At 42.8% G+C, this 14,147-nt stretch overlaps 1 protein-coding gene across 16 annotated transcripts in view; it reads right to left on the bottom strand.

Annotated features, from left to right (window-relative positions):
- Positions 1 to 14,147, bottom strand: part of TGFBR3 (transforming growth factor beta receptor 3) — a 262,991-nt gene that overhangs the window by 125,605 nt on the left and 123,239 nt on the right. For 15 of the 16 annotated variants that reach the window (XM_064588826.1, XM_064588822.1, XM_064588823.1 and 12 more), the window contains exon 4: positions 10,413 to 10,550. The exons of the other annotated variant lie outside the window; for it this stretch is intronic. In XM_064588826.1, the coding sequence (XP_064444896.1) occupies positions 10,413 to 10,550 (138 nt within the window). The remainder of the gene's footprint in view (positions 1 to 10,412; positions 10,551 to 14,147) is intronic. 16 annotated transcript variants of the gene reach the window in all.

Raw genomic sequence — 14,147 nt, 5'->3', positions numbered from 1 at the left:
TCTTTCTCTAAAAAAAAAAAAGAAAGAAAGAAAAGAAGAGAAAAGAAAAGAAAAGAAAAGGAAGGGTATTTTCCACGAAAAAACCAAAACGATGGCATCATTACTATTACTTGCCACGATCCTCAATCTGTTTTTGCCCTCCAAATGTGCTTCTGGGAAATCCCTCACCAGGGAAGATTCTTTTATTTTTCTTTTAAGTTACGTCCAGTCTGCCAATCCAGGTTCAAGGGCACAAATGGAAATTTATAAGTGCTTGGCTCCAAATAGGTTCTTAGAATTCCCTTTACAGAATCCCTCTTTATCACGATGGATAATCTAAGTTCCATTTTATAGACAAGGAAATTAACACTCAGAGAAGCTACAGGATCTGTCCGAGCCACACAGCTAGTAGAAAGCAGAGCTGACAACAGAAACACAGACTTTCTTTCCCACTGGAGAGCTGTTTCTACTCCACTACCATGAAGTAGTCAGCTACTGAACTCAAGAAATCAGTACAGCTGGGTAGACAGAGTCCCACCATAGTCTCCAAGCAATAGAACACGGGGAGATAATAAACCATAAAGGTTCTTACTGATCACTTACCAAGTGAACACACCTCTGTTATGGAAATGGATTCCCTCATGTTAAAATGAGGAAAATAATAGGACCTACTTCATAGGCTTGTTATGAAGGTTAAAGAAGGTAATATATATAAAATGCTTGGAAGAGTGCCTAGCACATGGCTCGCGCTCTAAGTGTTTGTCAAATGTACACATACGTGTATACATAGACTCACAACAGGCCACAAGGGTTGTCTGACAGACGGTAAGGTTGACAGGCCACAATTCATTCCTCACTGTGACTGGACCATTGCCTTCTTGTCCAAACTGCCAGAAAAGGATATATGAACCCTGTTTTCAAGGGTTGGAGCAGGGCTGGCTCTAAACAGTAGCTCTGAACATCACCCAGCAGCCTGTGTCAGCCAGAAACGATAGAATCTCCAGAACAGGCTCTCTGTGATAAACATGGAAGGGCTAGAGATCCAATGGGCTTTTGGGGGCTTCTGGCAGAGGTGGCGGATGGATAAGCCCCTGACTTCTAGGTACACTCTGGGTCCGAGGATCATAGCTGTGTCATTCACCCACCCAAATGGGACAAGGCAGGAGCACAGTGAAGAGAACTCCCTGGCCCAGGGGCACTGAGAGGCCATCTGAGGACAGGGTGTTAGTTAGCACCAAGGGCAAAAACCGAGAGGAAAAACTGTTCTTGGGATACACTTCTACCTCGGACAAAGAAACAAGAAAGGCCAAAGGGGCCCTTTCTTCTGCAGAAATCAGCTTCCAAGCCAGGGGGTTGGATGATGGAGGTCCGGAGTGCCAGAACTGGACTGCCTCAAATAAACCCAATGACTCCGTGCCCAGGAGGGAGTCAGGCCGTCACGCAGTCCCCGTCAGAGACGGGGAATGCAGGCCACCTGTGGGGAATGCTTACCAAGAGCCTCACTGTCTACAGCTTTTGAGAGGACCAAGGCGCAGCCACAAGCTTTTAAGCCAGCCTCACCACAGTCTCCCAGGAGACAGGTCTCTCCCCGTCCCACAACACAAGAAAATATTCCGCAACCTCCCTTAACAAAACACTCACTTTTCTACCAAACAGCCCCTTGGAGGCCGCCTACGACATTAACCAAGGGCACCAGCGATGTCACGTTTGGTACAATTGCCCAAAGCTTGGGAGGGGCAGCTCCATCAGATTGCCAGATTAGCCTTGGACCATAAAGCCTTAAAGCAAGTAAGGGAACTCTTACGCAAAGAAACCAGCCTTCCCCCCTCGGCGAAATCAAGTTTATTTAACCCCAATTTGTTGAATGAAAGCAAAGCCTTCACAGAGATGCGGCCCAGGCCTGCACACAGACATGACACAGCAAGTCCTGCCAAGCCAGGAAAAGTCGACGCTTGCGTGAACCCTCCAGGACAGGATGTCTTGATCAGGAAGAATACACCCAGGCAAACCTCATGAGGCCAAGGGGCCACTCACGGGCAACATTCACAAGCCTTAACCCGGCAAGTTAAGATAAATCCTAGGAAGTCTTCCAAGAAACTCTTTCTGGACAAGGATTACCAGCTGAAACTGGCCTCTTTCCAACGCGTGAATTGCCACAGTGACATTTAGGAAGAGCTCTCTTACCACAAATGGGCCAGAAATTCGTTCCTAGGAAATATGGTAGTTGACTGACCCTAGTTCATGAGAGGATCAAGCCCCGTACAATTAGGGCTCTTATGGACAAGCCACAAAACCAACAGATAAGCAGTCTCTGGAACAAAAATGCATGGTACACCAACCACTTGGAATATCCCACAGGGCACAGTGAGTCATTCCACAAGAGACATTTTTTGAAAAAGAAGAAGAACCAATCTTGAAATGTTTAGTTATTTAATCTGCCTCTGCGAGAGAATTTATTTGGGGAAAGCCTCACTGGAAAATCCAAAATGGTGTATGTGGACCCCTGGCCAGCACGCTCCTAGCATACAGGAGTGACACTTGCGGTCGAGCAAAAAGCTGTGCTCGTGTCTGCAGCCCTGACCCAGGCTGCTCCCTGGCCCGCCTCACAGATGGAGCTGCCTTCACTGCATTTGCAAGAGGAGGATTCTCATCTTCTCCCCTCTTCAGGATCCAACAGCGGCACTTCTTACGCTGAACTGCAATTCCCAATCTCTTCACCATCTCCGGCGGGCAGCTCCTCGAGGCCAGGCAGTCCATTCCATTTCTCTCTGGAATCCTCCATACCTAGCCTCTGTTCGCAACAGCCTGCAGGCACTAAAAACCCAGGTGTGGCATGAACGAACAAGGAGATGCATAAACTGTCGTCTCAGGTATCCTCATCTCATGTTTTTCTAAACGTGGGGAGAGCTGCCAAACAAGGGAAAGGAGGAATTTCGAAAAGAAAAACAAAAAATCATTTCCAGATTTTTAAATGCAACGTAGTGGAGGATACGGGCATTTTTTCTGCTTTGTTTTTAAGTTCCCTCCTCCACAACCAAATGTGAATGCCTGAGTTATTCAAAGGGCATTTCTGGATACTACAACTCTCACTTACACATCACTTGGAGTCATGAAAAGGAATGCGTGGACATGGGCCGTGTTATAGGCTGTGCACGTCCCTTCCTCGAGCGGAGCTGAGTGCACATCTGGGGCTATTTAACAACTGATTGGAAATTTCGCCTTCTGATTTCCAGTTAAATACTGGGCACAGGAAAACAAATAACACTTGTTTTTCACTGAGCCTTGTCAGTCATCCAAACTGCAGGGCAGACCAGAGAGCTGCCTGTGGTTTGGTGGCAGAGACCCAAAATAGTTAGACCTTTTTTTCCCCCAAGTTGAAGTACAAGGAATAAACCAGATTTTGGCAACCCCAGGCTCTTCACCAACCCCTCCCCCACACCTCAGAAACACAAAACTAGATTTTAAATATTAAGCATATTCCTGGTATTAATTTACAATTTTCATTAGGATTAAATTTTGATTTGTTTTTATTCCAAAGCCAATAGCACAGCGATTGGTTTCTTGCATTTTTTTTTTCAACGGCCCTGCCCTGATATTTACTTGGATTTGCTGAAGAGGCAATGTTCAGATTACCATTTTCTGTTTCCAATTAAACTGGAATGTAATATCTAGAGCCGTATTATCAAAGAGTCAGAGAGTCTCTTTAGAGACTGGCTAGTACCACCTCCTCACTTTAGAGATGAGGAAACTGAGGCCCAAGGAGTGAAGTGATTTTGTTCAATGATACAGAACTAGGTAGTGGCACAGCCCCGTAGTACTCAGGCCTCCCGGTACCCAGGCCAGGGTATTCAGCGGAAACAAAAATCTGAGTTACCTCTGAGTAGAGCTGCCTGATAAAATACGGAACAGCTAGTTAAATTTGACTTTCAGATGAACAGTGAGTAATTTTTTAGAGTAAGTATGCCCCACATATCATATGGGCATACAAAAAAGAAGTAACTGTTGTTTATTTGAATTTCAACTTTAATGGGCATCCTGTAAATCTGTCAACTCTGGAAACCTTATCTTAGAAACCAATATCCTCTCCCACTGCATACCTCCACTCAAACATACACATGTACACATACATTTCTTTCTTTTTAATGTTAATGGCTGGAAAATAGAAGTTGCAGCACAGTAATCCCAAGGACTAATGAGACTGGAAGAAGTTGCTGCTTATTTTTTTATTTTGTTCCTCTTAGATGCCTTTCTTCCTTATAAGAATGTAAAAACAACTAACACTGACATGATGAGACATTAAAAGGCTGACATTAAAAGGCTGGCCAAGGCCTCTGGATTAGACATTTTAGGTCTCATCTTGAGCCGTTTCTGCTTGTCCCAGGGCTCTGAGTCTGTGGACCTCACAGGAAAGTGCACTCAGGTTCGGAACATAATAAAACAACATTAAAACAAAACGAAACAAAAATCAGGTACATGGAATAAAGTAAAAAGATGTATTTTTAAATCCAGTTCATTGGTTTTATACCTCAATTTTTATTATTTTTTTAAGATTTTATTTATTTATTAGACAGAGAGAGAGAGTGAGCACAAGCAGGGGGAGCGGGAGAGGGAGAGGGAGAAGCAGGCTTCCCGCTGAGCAGGGAGCCAGACACGGGGCTCAATCCCAGGACCCCGGGATCATGAACTGAGCCATAGGCAGACGTTTAACTGACTGAGCTACCCAGGAGCCCCTACACCTTAATTTTTAAAAAGAGTGCTGGAGAGAATTTTTTTCCTAACAACTTAATTGAGATATAATTCACATATTATAATATCCATCCTTTTAATCTGTACATTTCAGGGTTTTTAGTATATTCACAGTTGTAATCTAATCATCACTACTTAATTCCAGAACATTTTTACCATTCCCCAAGAGAAACTGCATACCATTAGTAGTCATTCCTCATTCTCCCGTCCCACCAGCCTTCATAATCACTGATGTACTTTCTGTCTCTATGGATTTGCCTGTTCTGGAAACAAATGGAATCACACAACATGCGGCCTTTTGTGTCTGGCTTCTTTCACTTATAACGTTTTCAAGGTTCATCCATATTGTGGTATGTATCAACACGCCACTCCTTTTAATAGCCAAATAATATTCCATTGCATGGATACACATTTTTTTAACCCACCCAACAGTTAATGGATATTTGGGATGTTTCCACTTTTGGGTTGTTAAGAATAATGCTGCTATGAACACTTGTGGGCAAGTTTTTCTGTAGACATATGTTTTGCCCAATTGTCTTCTAAGGCACCATTTTACATTCCTGCCAGCCATTTATGAGGGTTCCAATTTCCCTACATCCTCAACAGCACTTGTTATTATCTGCCTTTTTTATTAGAGCCATCCTAGGTGTAAAGTGGCATCTCGTTGTGGTTTTAAGTCTGCATTTTCCTAATGAATAATGATATTGGACGTTTTCGTGTGCTTATTGGCCATTTGTGTTTTTTCTGTGATGAAATGTCTATTCAAATTGTAGCATATTTCTAAAGACAATCTAGTACTGTCCCCATCTTTTTTTTTTTTTAAGCAAACTCAGGTTGACAGTTCAGATATTTATTGCCCAGTTGAGCTATGCTTTTTTTTCAGTGTGGAAATAATTGCATAAATAAAGTTTTTGCAGACTGAGAGAGTAGGGTTATTCTTATTTCTAATTGCATTGAGGGACAACTCTAACCAATTCAATATTCTCTGGGCCACCCATACACCCTACAAAAGAAAATCTACACAGCTGTGACAACTCCATCATGCATGCACACATGCATGTAACATGTGTGTGTGTGCACGTGTGTGAGAGAGACACTCATACTTAAAGACTCACTACTTGACAATGAAACAATCACTCTTCATCCCACTCTGTTTCCTATGTAACCAGAACAACCAGATAAAGGAACTGCACTCACAGAGGAAACTCAATCCCACACTCTCCCCCTACCTGACACGCTCCTTCTTGCCCGCACTGTGAAATCCTAAGAAGGCCTAGAATGATTTGACGGAAAAAGCCAGATACCTTTATCAGACACTGCTAAAGTATAATGTTTCTAGTCCCTCTCATGGGTGGCTAAGACACAGCAACACAAGCCCCTGCTAACTAACTACGAAAGGTTCCCTTTTTAAGTTGGGGCAGCTGTAATGCAGACATGTCAAGTTAAGGTAAAAGGTCATCCTGCACAGAGGAGTAATACCATTGCTTCAACTTCTCTCACCACTCTACTTAAGAGGAAAAAACAAACCAAAACTGCTTAGTATTGTAACTTTACCTGGAAAGTAAAGACAGCTTTAAGGCAGTGATGCAGACACACTCATCTTAGACTAAGAATCAAGAGATTGCGCCTGGGTGGCTCAGCGTGCACCTCTTGATTTTGGCTCAGGTCATGATCTCAGGGCTGTGAGACTGAGCCCTGCCTTGGGCTCTGTGCTCAGTGGGAAGCCTGCTGGAGATTCTCTCTCTCCCTCTTCTTCTATCCCCCACCCCCCAAAAAGACTGCCTCTCTCCTCTGCAACTCTGAGCTCGTTGGGTAACCTGGGAGAAGTCAGTGATGGAAATGGCCAAGCCCCAGTTTCTGAAAATTCCATGGGCCTTTCTGAAGTGTTTGTAAAATAATGTAATTATCTGATCGCCAAACTTTAACGCTTAATAACTATAAATGGATAAACAGAATTCACCACAGGTTTTCTATCCAGCAGCAGATCCCTCTGCTGCAACAGCTGTCCAGTGGATGCGCAGACCCTGAAATTCCTTTCCAGGTACACAGAGCAAGGGAAGAGCTTGCCTTCCCTCCTTCACACTCTCTCTTAGGGAGAGCTACCCAGCTTGTGAGAGAGTTTGCATCACCCATCCGCTGACCTGAGAACCCGAAGGAACAAAAGATGTTCTACCTTGAAGGAATGTACAGATGGGAGGACAGCATTCTCCCTAAAGAAAGCCTGCTGGACACAAAAGCAGAGCTCAAGTGTCCCCGAATTTAAATCCTTGCCTTCTCCCAATGCTGTCTCCCCTTTATTGGTAATTTTAGGTTCATCACTTGACCTGCAATCTCCTTCTGTAGGATTAACTCCAAGTAGGGATGATGTTAAATTGTTAATTAAAGCCATCTCCTTTTTTCATTGTTAGTACATTTTAAACTGATGGCCCAAAAACAGTTCTTATAGATCTTAAATAAAACTAAAGCAAATAAATAATAATTAGGGCTAAGATACTTTCCATTTAAACCCATGGAGTGGTAGGTTCATGAAGAATCCCAAAAGTGACCAGTACAACTATGCTATATGCGGCCCCCACTTTAATCTAGACCTGTAGCCCAGAAAAATAGGAACTCGTTTCAATCTTGAACAGGACAGGCCAGACATTTATAATTAGAAATATAGATTCAACGTCCTTCCCAAGTGTTCTTTACTATGATTAATAACAAACAGTCACAATAACAGCAGGTAATGGGGTTAGGCACTGCACTAAACATGTTACATGTAATCTCATCTAATCAAGGTAACAACCCCGTGATGCAGGGACTGTTAATTTTCCCATATTACAAGTGAGGAAGATCAGGCTCACAGAAATAAAATAATCTGCCTCAAATTACTACTTGCATTCAAAGGAGGGTGGGCAAAGCCTTTGCTCATAACCTCTCCCATAAACTGCCCAGTGTGGTAGCCTCATATAGCTATTGAGTACCTGCAATAGGGCTGGTATGCCTAAGGAACTATATTTGTAATTTTATTTTATTTTATTATTATTATTATTTTTTTAAAGATTTTATTTATTTGACAGAGACAGAGACACAGCAAGAGAGGGAACACAAGCAGGGGGAGTAGGAGAGGGAGAAGCAGGCTTCCTGCTGAGCAGGGAGCCCGATGCGGGGCTCGATCCCAGGACTCTGGGATCATGACCTGAGCCGAAGGCAGACGCTTAACGACTGAGCCACCCAGGTGCCCCTATTATTATTATTTTTTAAAGATTTTATTTATTTGACAGAGATAGAGATAGCGAGAGCAGGAACACAAGCAGCAGGAGTGGGAGAGGGAGAAGCAGGCTCCCCGCCAAGGAGGGAGGTGGGACTTGATCCCAGGACCCTGGGGATCATGACCTGAGCCGAAGGCAGACGCTTAATGACTGAGCCACCCAGGTGCCCTATTTTATTTTTTTAAAGATTTTATTTATTTATTTATTTGAGAGAGAAAGAGAGAGCAAGCATGGAGGAAGAGAGGCAGAGGGAGAAAAGAATCTTAAGCAGACTCCATGCTGAGTGCAGAGCCGGATGTGGGCCTTGACCCCAGGACCCTGAGATCATGACCTGAGCTGAAACTAAGAGTTGGACGCTTAACCAACTGAGCCACCCAGGTGCCCCAATATATTTGTAATTTTAGTTAATTTCAATTTAAACAGCTCATCCACAACTAGTGCCTACAGTATTGGACAATATAGCTCAGCACTCTAAGGGTTGAATGAATGATCATAGCCATTTCAGTTACTATCACAAATACCTTTAATTACAGGAGACAGACAATGACTATGAGTATGAAAGAGGCAGTCTAGGGTAAGAGCTTACAGAATAAGTTCCATCTGGGTTTGAAAGAATGTTACTCAATTTGGTTTTGTCCAGTGTTTCCTCATGACTAGATTCAGGTTATGTGCTTGTTTGGCTAGAATACAACATAAATGACACTGTTTCATTTAAAGGCATACAATGTTCACCTGCACCATATTGGTGAAACTAACTTTGATCACTTGGTTGAGGTACTGTTGGGTACCCCTACTGCATATAGTTACTGTTTTTTCTTTTGTTATTAATAACTAATTTGAGACTATGTAAATATACTATTCCTCAACTCCCTTCACCTTTGCTATATTTAGCTGCTTCTTCCTTTTTTTTTTTTTTTTAAGATTTATTTATTTCTTTTAGAGAGAGAGGAAGAGAGCACACGAGCAGGGGGAGGGAGAGAGTGACTCCCAAGCAGATTCCCCACTGAGCACAGAGCCTGATGTGGGGCTTGATCTCATGACCCTGAGATCATGACTTGAGCCGAAATCAAGAGTTGCTTAATGAACTGAGCCACCCAGGTGCCCCTACATTTAGCTTCTATTGATGATTCCTGCCTAATAAACTTTTACAATAAATGATTACAAAATCAGGAATTTCTAACTCCACCATCCCCTCTATATTATTGATTGGCATTTGAATGTAAAGAAGAGCTGTTCCTTATCCCTTTTTACTAATTTATTTATCTACTTATTAGCTGTATTGATTACAGACTCCTACTTTATTCAATAGGTACCTTTGAGATTTTAAAAGTATTCTTCAGGGCGCCTGGGTGGCTCAGTTGGTTAAGCAACTGCCTTTGGCTCAGGTCATGATCCTGGAGTCCCAGGATCAAGTCCCGCATCGGGCTCCCTGCTCGGCGGGGAGTCTGCTTCTCCCTCTCCCGCTCCCCCCTCTTGTGCTCTTTCTCTCTCACTCTCTCTCTCAAATAAATAAATAAAATCTTTTAAAATAAATAAATAAATAAATAAAAGTATTCTTCAAATACAAGTGACAAGAAAATCTAGATCTGGATTAAGAGTCACTAATTGGCAAAGTCTGCTCACTCTGCAAGAGAAAGAATATTAACTGAGGCCTCTTCTTGTTCTGGATGCTTTGGGGCAAAGAGGTTTAAGAGCCTGAGGCTCTGCAGTCAAGGACATTTGCATGGAGCTCTAGCAATAGACAACATGAGTTATCACTGCGAAGGGCAGTGTTGCTCATCATCAGACATGATATCATACCCCAAAAATTCCATCCAAACAACCCATCAATTTCTCCACAACTAGCAAACTTGAATGTTCTGGCAAACTCAAAAGGACATGATTTACAAATAGTAGGTAATATTTGGATCTTTCCACAAGAGCTGAGTTCCAGTTTTTTTATAAAATACAAATGTTTTCATTTTGGAACTCGCTGTGTCACTTTCTCAACAAACAGATTCTCGTATCAGAAAGCAGGCTTGTGTTATATACAAATAGAATGGGCTTGTGTGTATTTATTTTGTGGTCAGAGACCACACACCTAGAGGCTATTTACAATGTTTACGTTGCCCTTGATGCCACCAGAGGAGTCTCAGAGCTGAGACCAAAGCCCGGGCCACACAGAGTATGACTGCAGGTCCTGCTCTGACGTGCAAACTAGACCGGACCCTCCATCCACAGTCAGACACACATGTGCAATGTTTGTTTTCTGTGACTGCTTATCTCCACTGTCCAAACCCCACTAAGAGCATTCTTCAAATTTAACACACTGTCGACTCGGGTATTATTTCAATGAAATAAGCCTTAATTTTAAAAAAGACCTGCAAAGGTTTGGGGTCCTTCTATCCCTAAGGATAGTGCGAAGGACTGTCTGGAAGGGTTTCAAACACTTACCAAGAAAAGTCTAGAGACCCCAACTGCAAGCCTCTCTGTCTTCAGATGCCAGACCAGGGGCTGTGGGGAGTTGAGCAGGAACACGACAGGCTTGTGGTGAATGTGGACGGAGGAGATAGGATTGAGGTGCAGAGTGACCTAGGAAGCAAGAGAAAGAGGAATCTTAACACTGGCTCCCCATTAAACTCACTTAGCGCAGCATTTAGAATGCCTTTTCACAGCTCACCGTTAAGAAAAGCTGTAAGTTAGTTCAGAGTCTACGGATAAGATATATTAAGTTGAACTCCATGATACTGCCAATATTTGGCCTTTTTTTTTTTTTTTTACTACACAAATGGCTACCTCGTGTAATTCAACCCACACTAATCTCAACCAAAACATGATTCAGCTCCCAGTAATAGTGGAACACAAATAAACAGAACACTTTTTTTTCTTTTCAAAGTTAGCAAAGGCAGAACAAAAGTGACCTTCCCTCAGAACTGTCTTCTCCTTCAAGGCAAATGATGAAGCTGAAAAGTGAGAGTACAGAATCCCCTGGGTACGGTCATCCCTCTGGATCACCAGAGAAAGGACTTTCTTCTCTTCCAGGTGAGCTCCGACCTCTAAAAAGTTAAATGAGTTCTGCCAAAGAAAAGTGCCGAAAGCTAAGGGAAAGGGGCTGCCAAGGGGAACTGCCAGTGCTTTCATCATCCCAGCTATGAGCTTGAAGGGGTTTTCCAAAAAACGAAGCATAGAGAACACACAGAATAAAAACTGGTTGTATATAAACCAGGTCCAAAAAAAAAAAAAAAAAAAACCAGGGAAGAAAACCTCAAGCCTGGATAAGAAAAGCGTGACCAGTTTTGACAGCAGATCAAGGACTATTGTAGGTTACGACTGTCACCATTAACATCATCAAAAAGCACCTACGAGGACAGCTGGAAACAGTGGGTCCAACGACATCTTCCTGGAGCCCACCAGCCAAGGTAGGTCAACGTGAACATAGAAAAGCAAAAGGGTGCATAAAGAAATAGCAGATGCCTTCACAGAAGCATGTCTCCTACTGGCTTTGTGGACAGAGGGGTGAGACAAGACCCAAGAAGCACATATGGTAAAAAGCTGAACTCACCCAAGAACACCAGAAAGTGATGAGAGGGAAAGCACAAAAAATGACCTTAGTTGGCAAGACAGAGACCGAGTAATAAATACACTGGGAATAACAGAACCTCTCAGGCCTAATCCGTAGGAGGATTAAATGGCCTAGATCTATGATCTGAGCCTAGAGAGCCATCAGGGATAGAGCGCTCAAAGCTGGACTACTTTGCATCTTCCAGTGGCTGCTGGCCCACTTCGATCTCAATGTATCTCTGCCTTTTATTGTAGGGACTGCCTAGGACACCGATGTCACCTATCACAGTAGCCTCTCAGGTCACTGATACTGGATATAAGGCAACAAACTTTACTTTCTTTTTTTTTTTAAAGATTTTATTTATTTATTTGAGACAGAGAGAATGAGAGACAGAGAGCATGAGAGGGAGGAGGGTCAGAGGGAGAAGCAGACTCCCCGCTGAGCAGGGAGCCCGACGCGGGACTCGATCCCGGGACTCCAGGATCATGACCTGAGCCGAGGGCAGTCACTTAACCAACTGAGCCACCCAGGCGCCCAACAAACTTTACTTTCAATACCCCATGCCTTAGCACACGGTAGGCACTCAGTGGGTGCCAATTAGATATTTAATTTTCTAATTTCCAATGCTACAAAAGTACTTTATTCTATTAATAATTTGCACTATGGTACGTAATATCATGTCTATTCATTAACAGTTGAGTGTGCGCGTCTTAATCTCTGAAATAGACTGCAAATACTCAGTAGGCAAAGATATGTCTTACTTTAATACTGTGCTCAAACAGAGTAGTAGACAGTTGTTTCAAGGATTGATTTATCACAGTAGATTCATAAACTTATATTATCTAAAAGATTAAAAAGGCTGAGTATATTAATAGGTTCAAAGGGACTTAGCTAGCTAATTTACAGAAAAATTTTAAAACACGAGCAATACTATCATGAGCTATTTCTGCAACACAGCTAGGATCATTTTTACCATTTGGCATATGCAAAGTACTAAAAGCAGAGTACTAATGAGCAGTGATGTCAAGTACGGCTACAGCATAATAACACATTTCTTGGTTGTACAAACTCTACCTCACAACATTTTGCACAGCTGTCTGCATCTAGAAATAAACAGACTGGTGGCCGCTGTAAACAAGAGAGGCTGCAGAACCAGAGCAGGGACAAAGCATCAAACTGAATGTGGCATGAACAGAGAGATGCACACCATAGAAAACACACCCTCCAGAGAGGGAAGAAAGGAGAAATGAAGTCATTACTTGTTCAAGAGTACCTGAAAATTGCTAAGAAACACTCTGTCATGAACACTATGTGTCAGTAAAAAGTTTCCAGAGTTATTCATTCCAAAATTGTTTATCAAGCACCATCACGGCACAACGAATAGCCATGCCTATCCACCGAGGGCACGTCAACCCTTTTTCCAATGATTTCCTTTGCAGCCCTGAGGCATACCACTCTTGAAGTGTGTAGATAAAATAGCAATAAATATATATCTCAAATGAACAAGAATTAAAAAAAAAAACTTAGGAAATGAAAAGAAAAATGTGTATGAGACAGATATTGGTGCTGGGGTCCAAAATTTTCCAGATGGTCAAAAGGCCTGGCTCACACAATCAAGGAAAGATTTCTAGGAGCCATAGCTCTGAGCTTTCCTGGAAACGGCTCCCTCTTCAATATGTGGCAGCGTCTGGCCAAGATGAATCTTCGACTCTGGCACACAGGGCCCAGGCAAAGCCCCAAAAACCATCTGGAGAAAAAGAATTCACACTACGATTGGAAAATTAAAAGAAAAATACTCAATACTTCTTTTAAAAAATCATTTGGCAGGAGCAGAGAGTCCCCCCAAGCACCCACTCACCCAACCCCTCAGCAACCTTCCTCTACTGGAATAAATCTTGCTGAGGGAAAGACAGAGGACAACCAAAAACAACCAACCGAAGAATGAAGGTATAAAAGCTCACCCAATGGTGGGGAGAACATACCTGGAATATCTGCAAGAATTCCTGGCTAAGGTGCCTACTTTCTCTCAGGCAGAAAGGAAAGGGAAAGGAAGGGAAGGAAGAGAAGGGAAGGGAAGGGAAGGGAAGGGAAGGGAAGGGAAGGGAAAGAAAATCTTCTTTAGAATCAACTGTAGCTCAGGATAGACTATAATTACAAAGATAAGAGCATACTGCTGAAGGTTTTCACGGGTGGATTATTGCCCCATGATCGTGGTTTGAAGACCAGAGCTGAGGCAGGCTGCGGAAAAGAAACAGCCCATGGAGAAATGATACACGTGGTATCTGATGACTTCCAGTTTGGCAATCCAGACAGCTCAAGCCTATGCTACATCTACATAAAAGTAAGAGTCACTACTTAGTTCATTAGCAGTAACAAACTAAACTAGGGGCCATGTGACTGGGAAAGCTGATGAAACTAAAGGGAATGCACCCCAAATGAGGAAACAATGACTACTCTAAATTAGTAGATTCTGTGTAAATCTTTGGCAGTAACAAAGCATTTGAGAACTCAATGCAACAGATGAACCTTCTCACCACACACACAAAGACCCATATGCACACGACATTTTGCAGGCAAAGTCAGAGAAAATACATTCACTGCAGGACCCATGAATTCCAGGTTAAGTG

Source organism: Mirounga angustirostris, unplaced genomic scaffold (genome assembly GCF_029215605.1).
Source record: "Mirounga angustirostris isolate CCGP_5_RB_7025 unplaced genomic scaffold, mMirAng1.0.hap1 SCAF_4, whole genome shotgun sequence".
NCBI lineage: Eukaryota > Metazoa > Chordata > Mammalia > Carnivora > Phocidae > Mirounga > Mirounga angustirostris.
The sequence above is the reverse complement of the archived record's forward strand: the minus strand, read 5'-3'. Positions and strand labels throughout refer to the sequence as shown.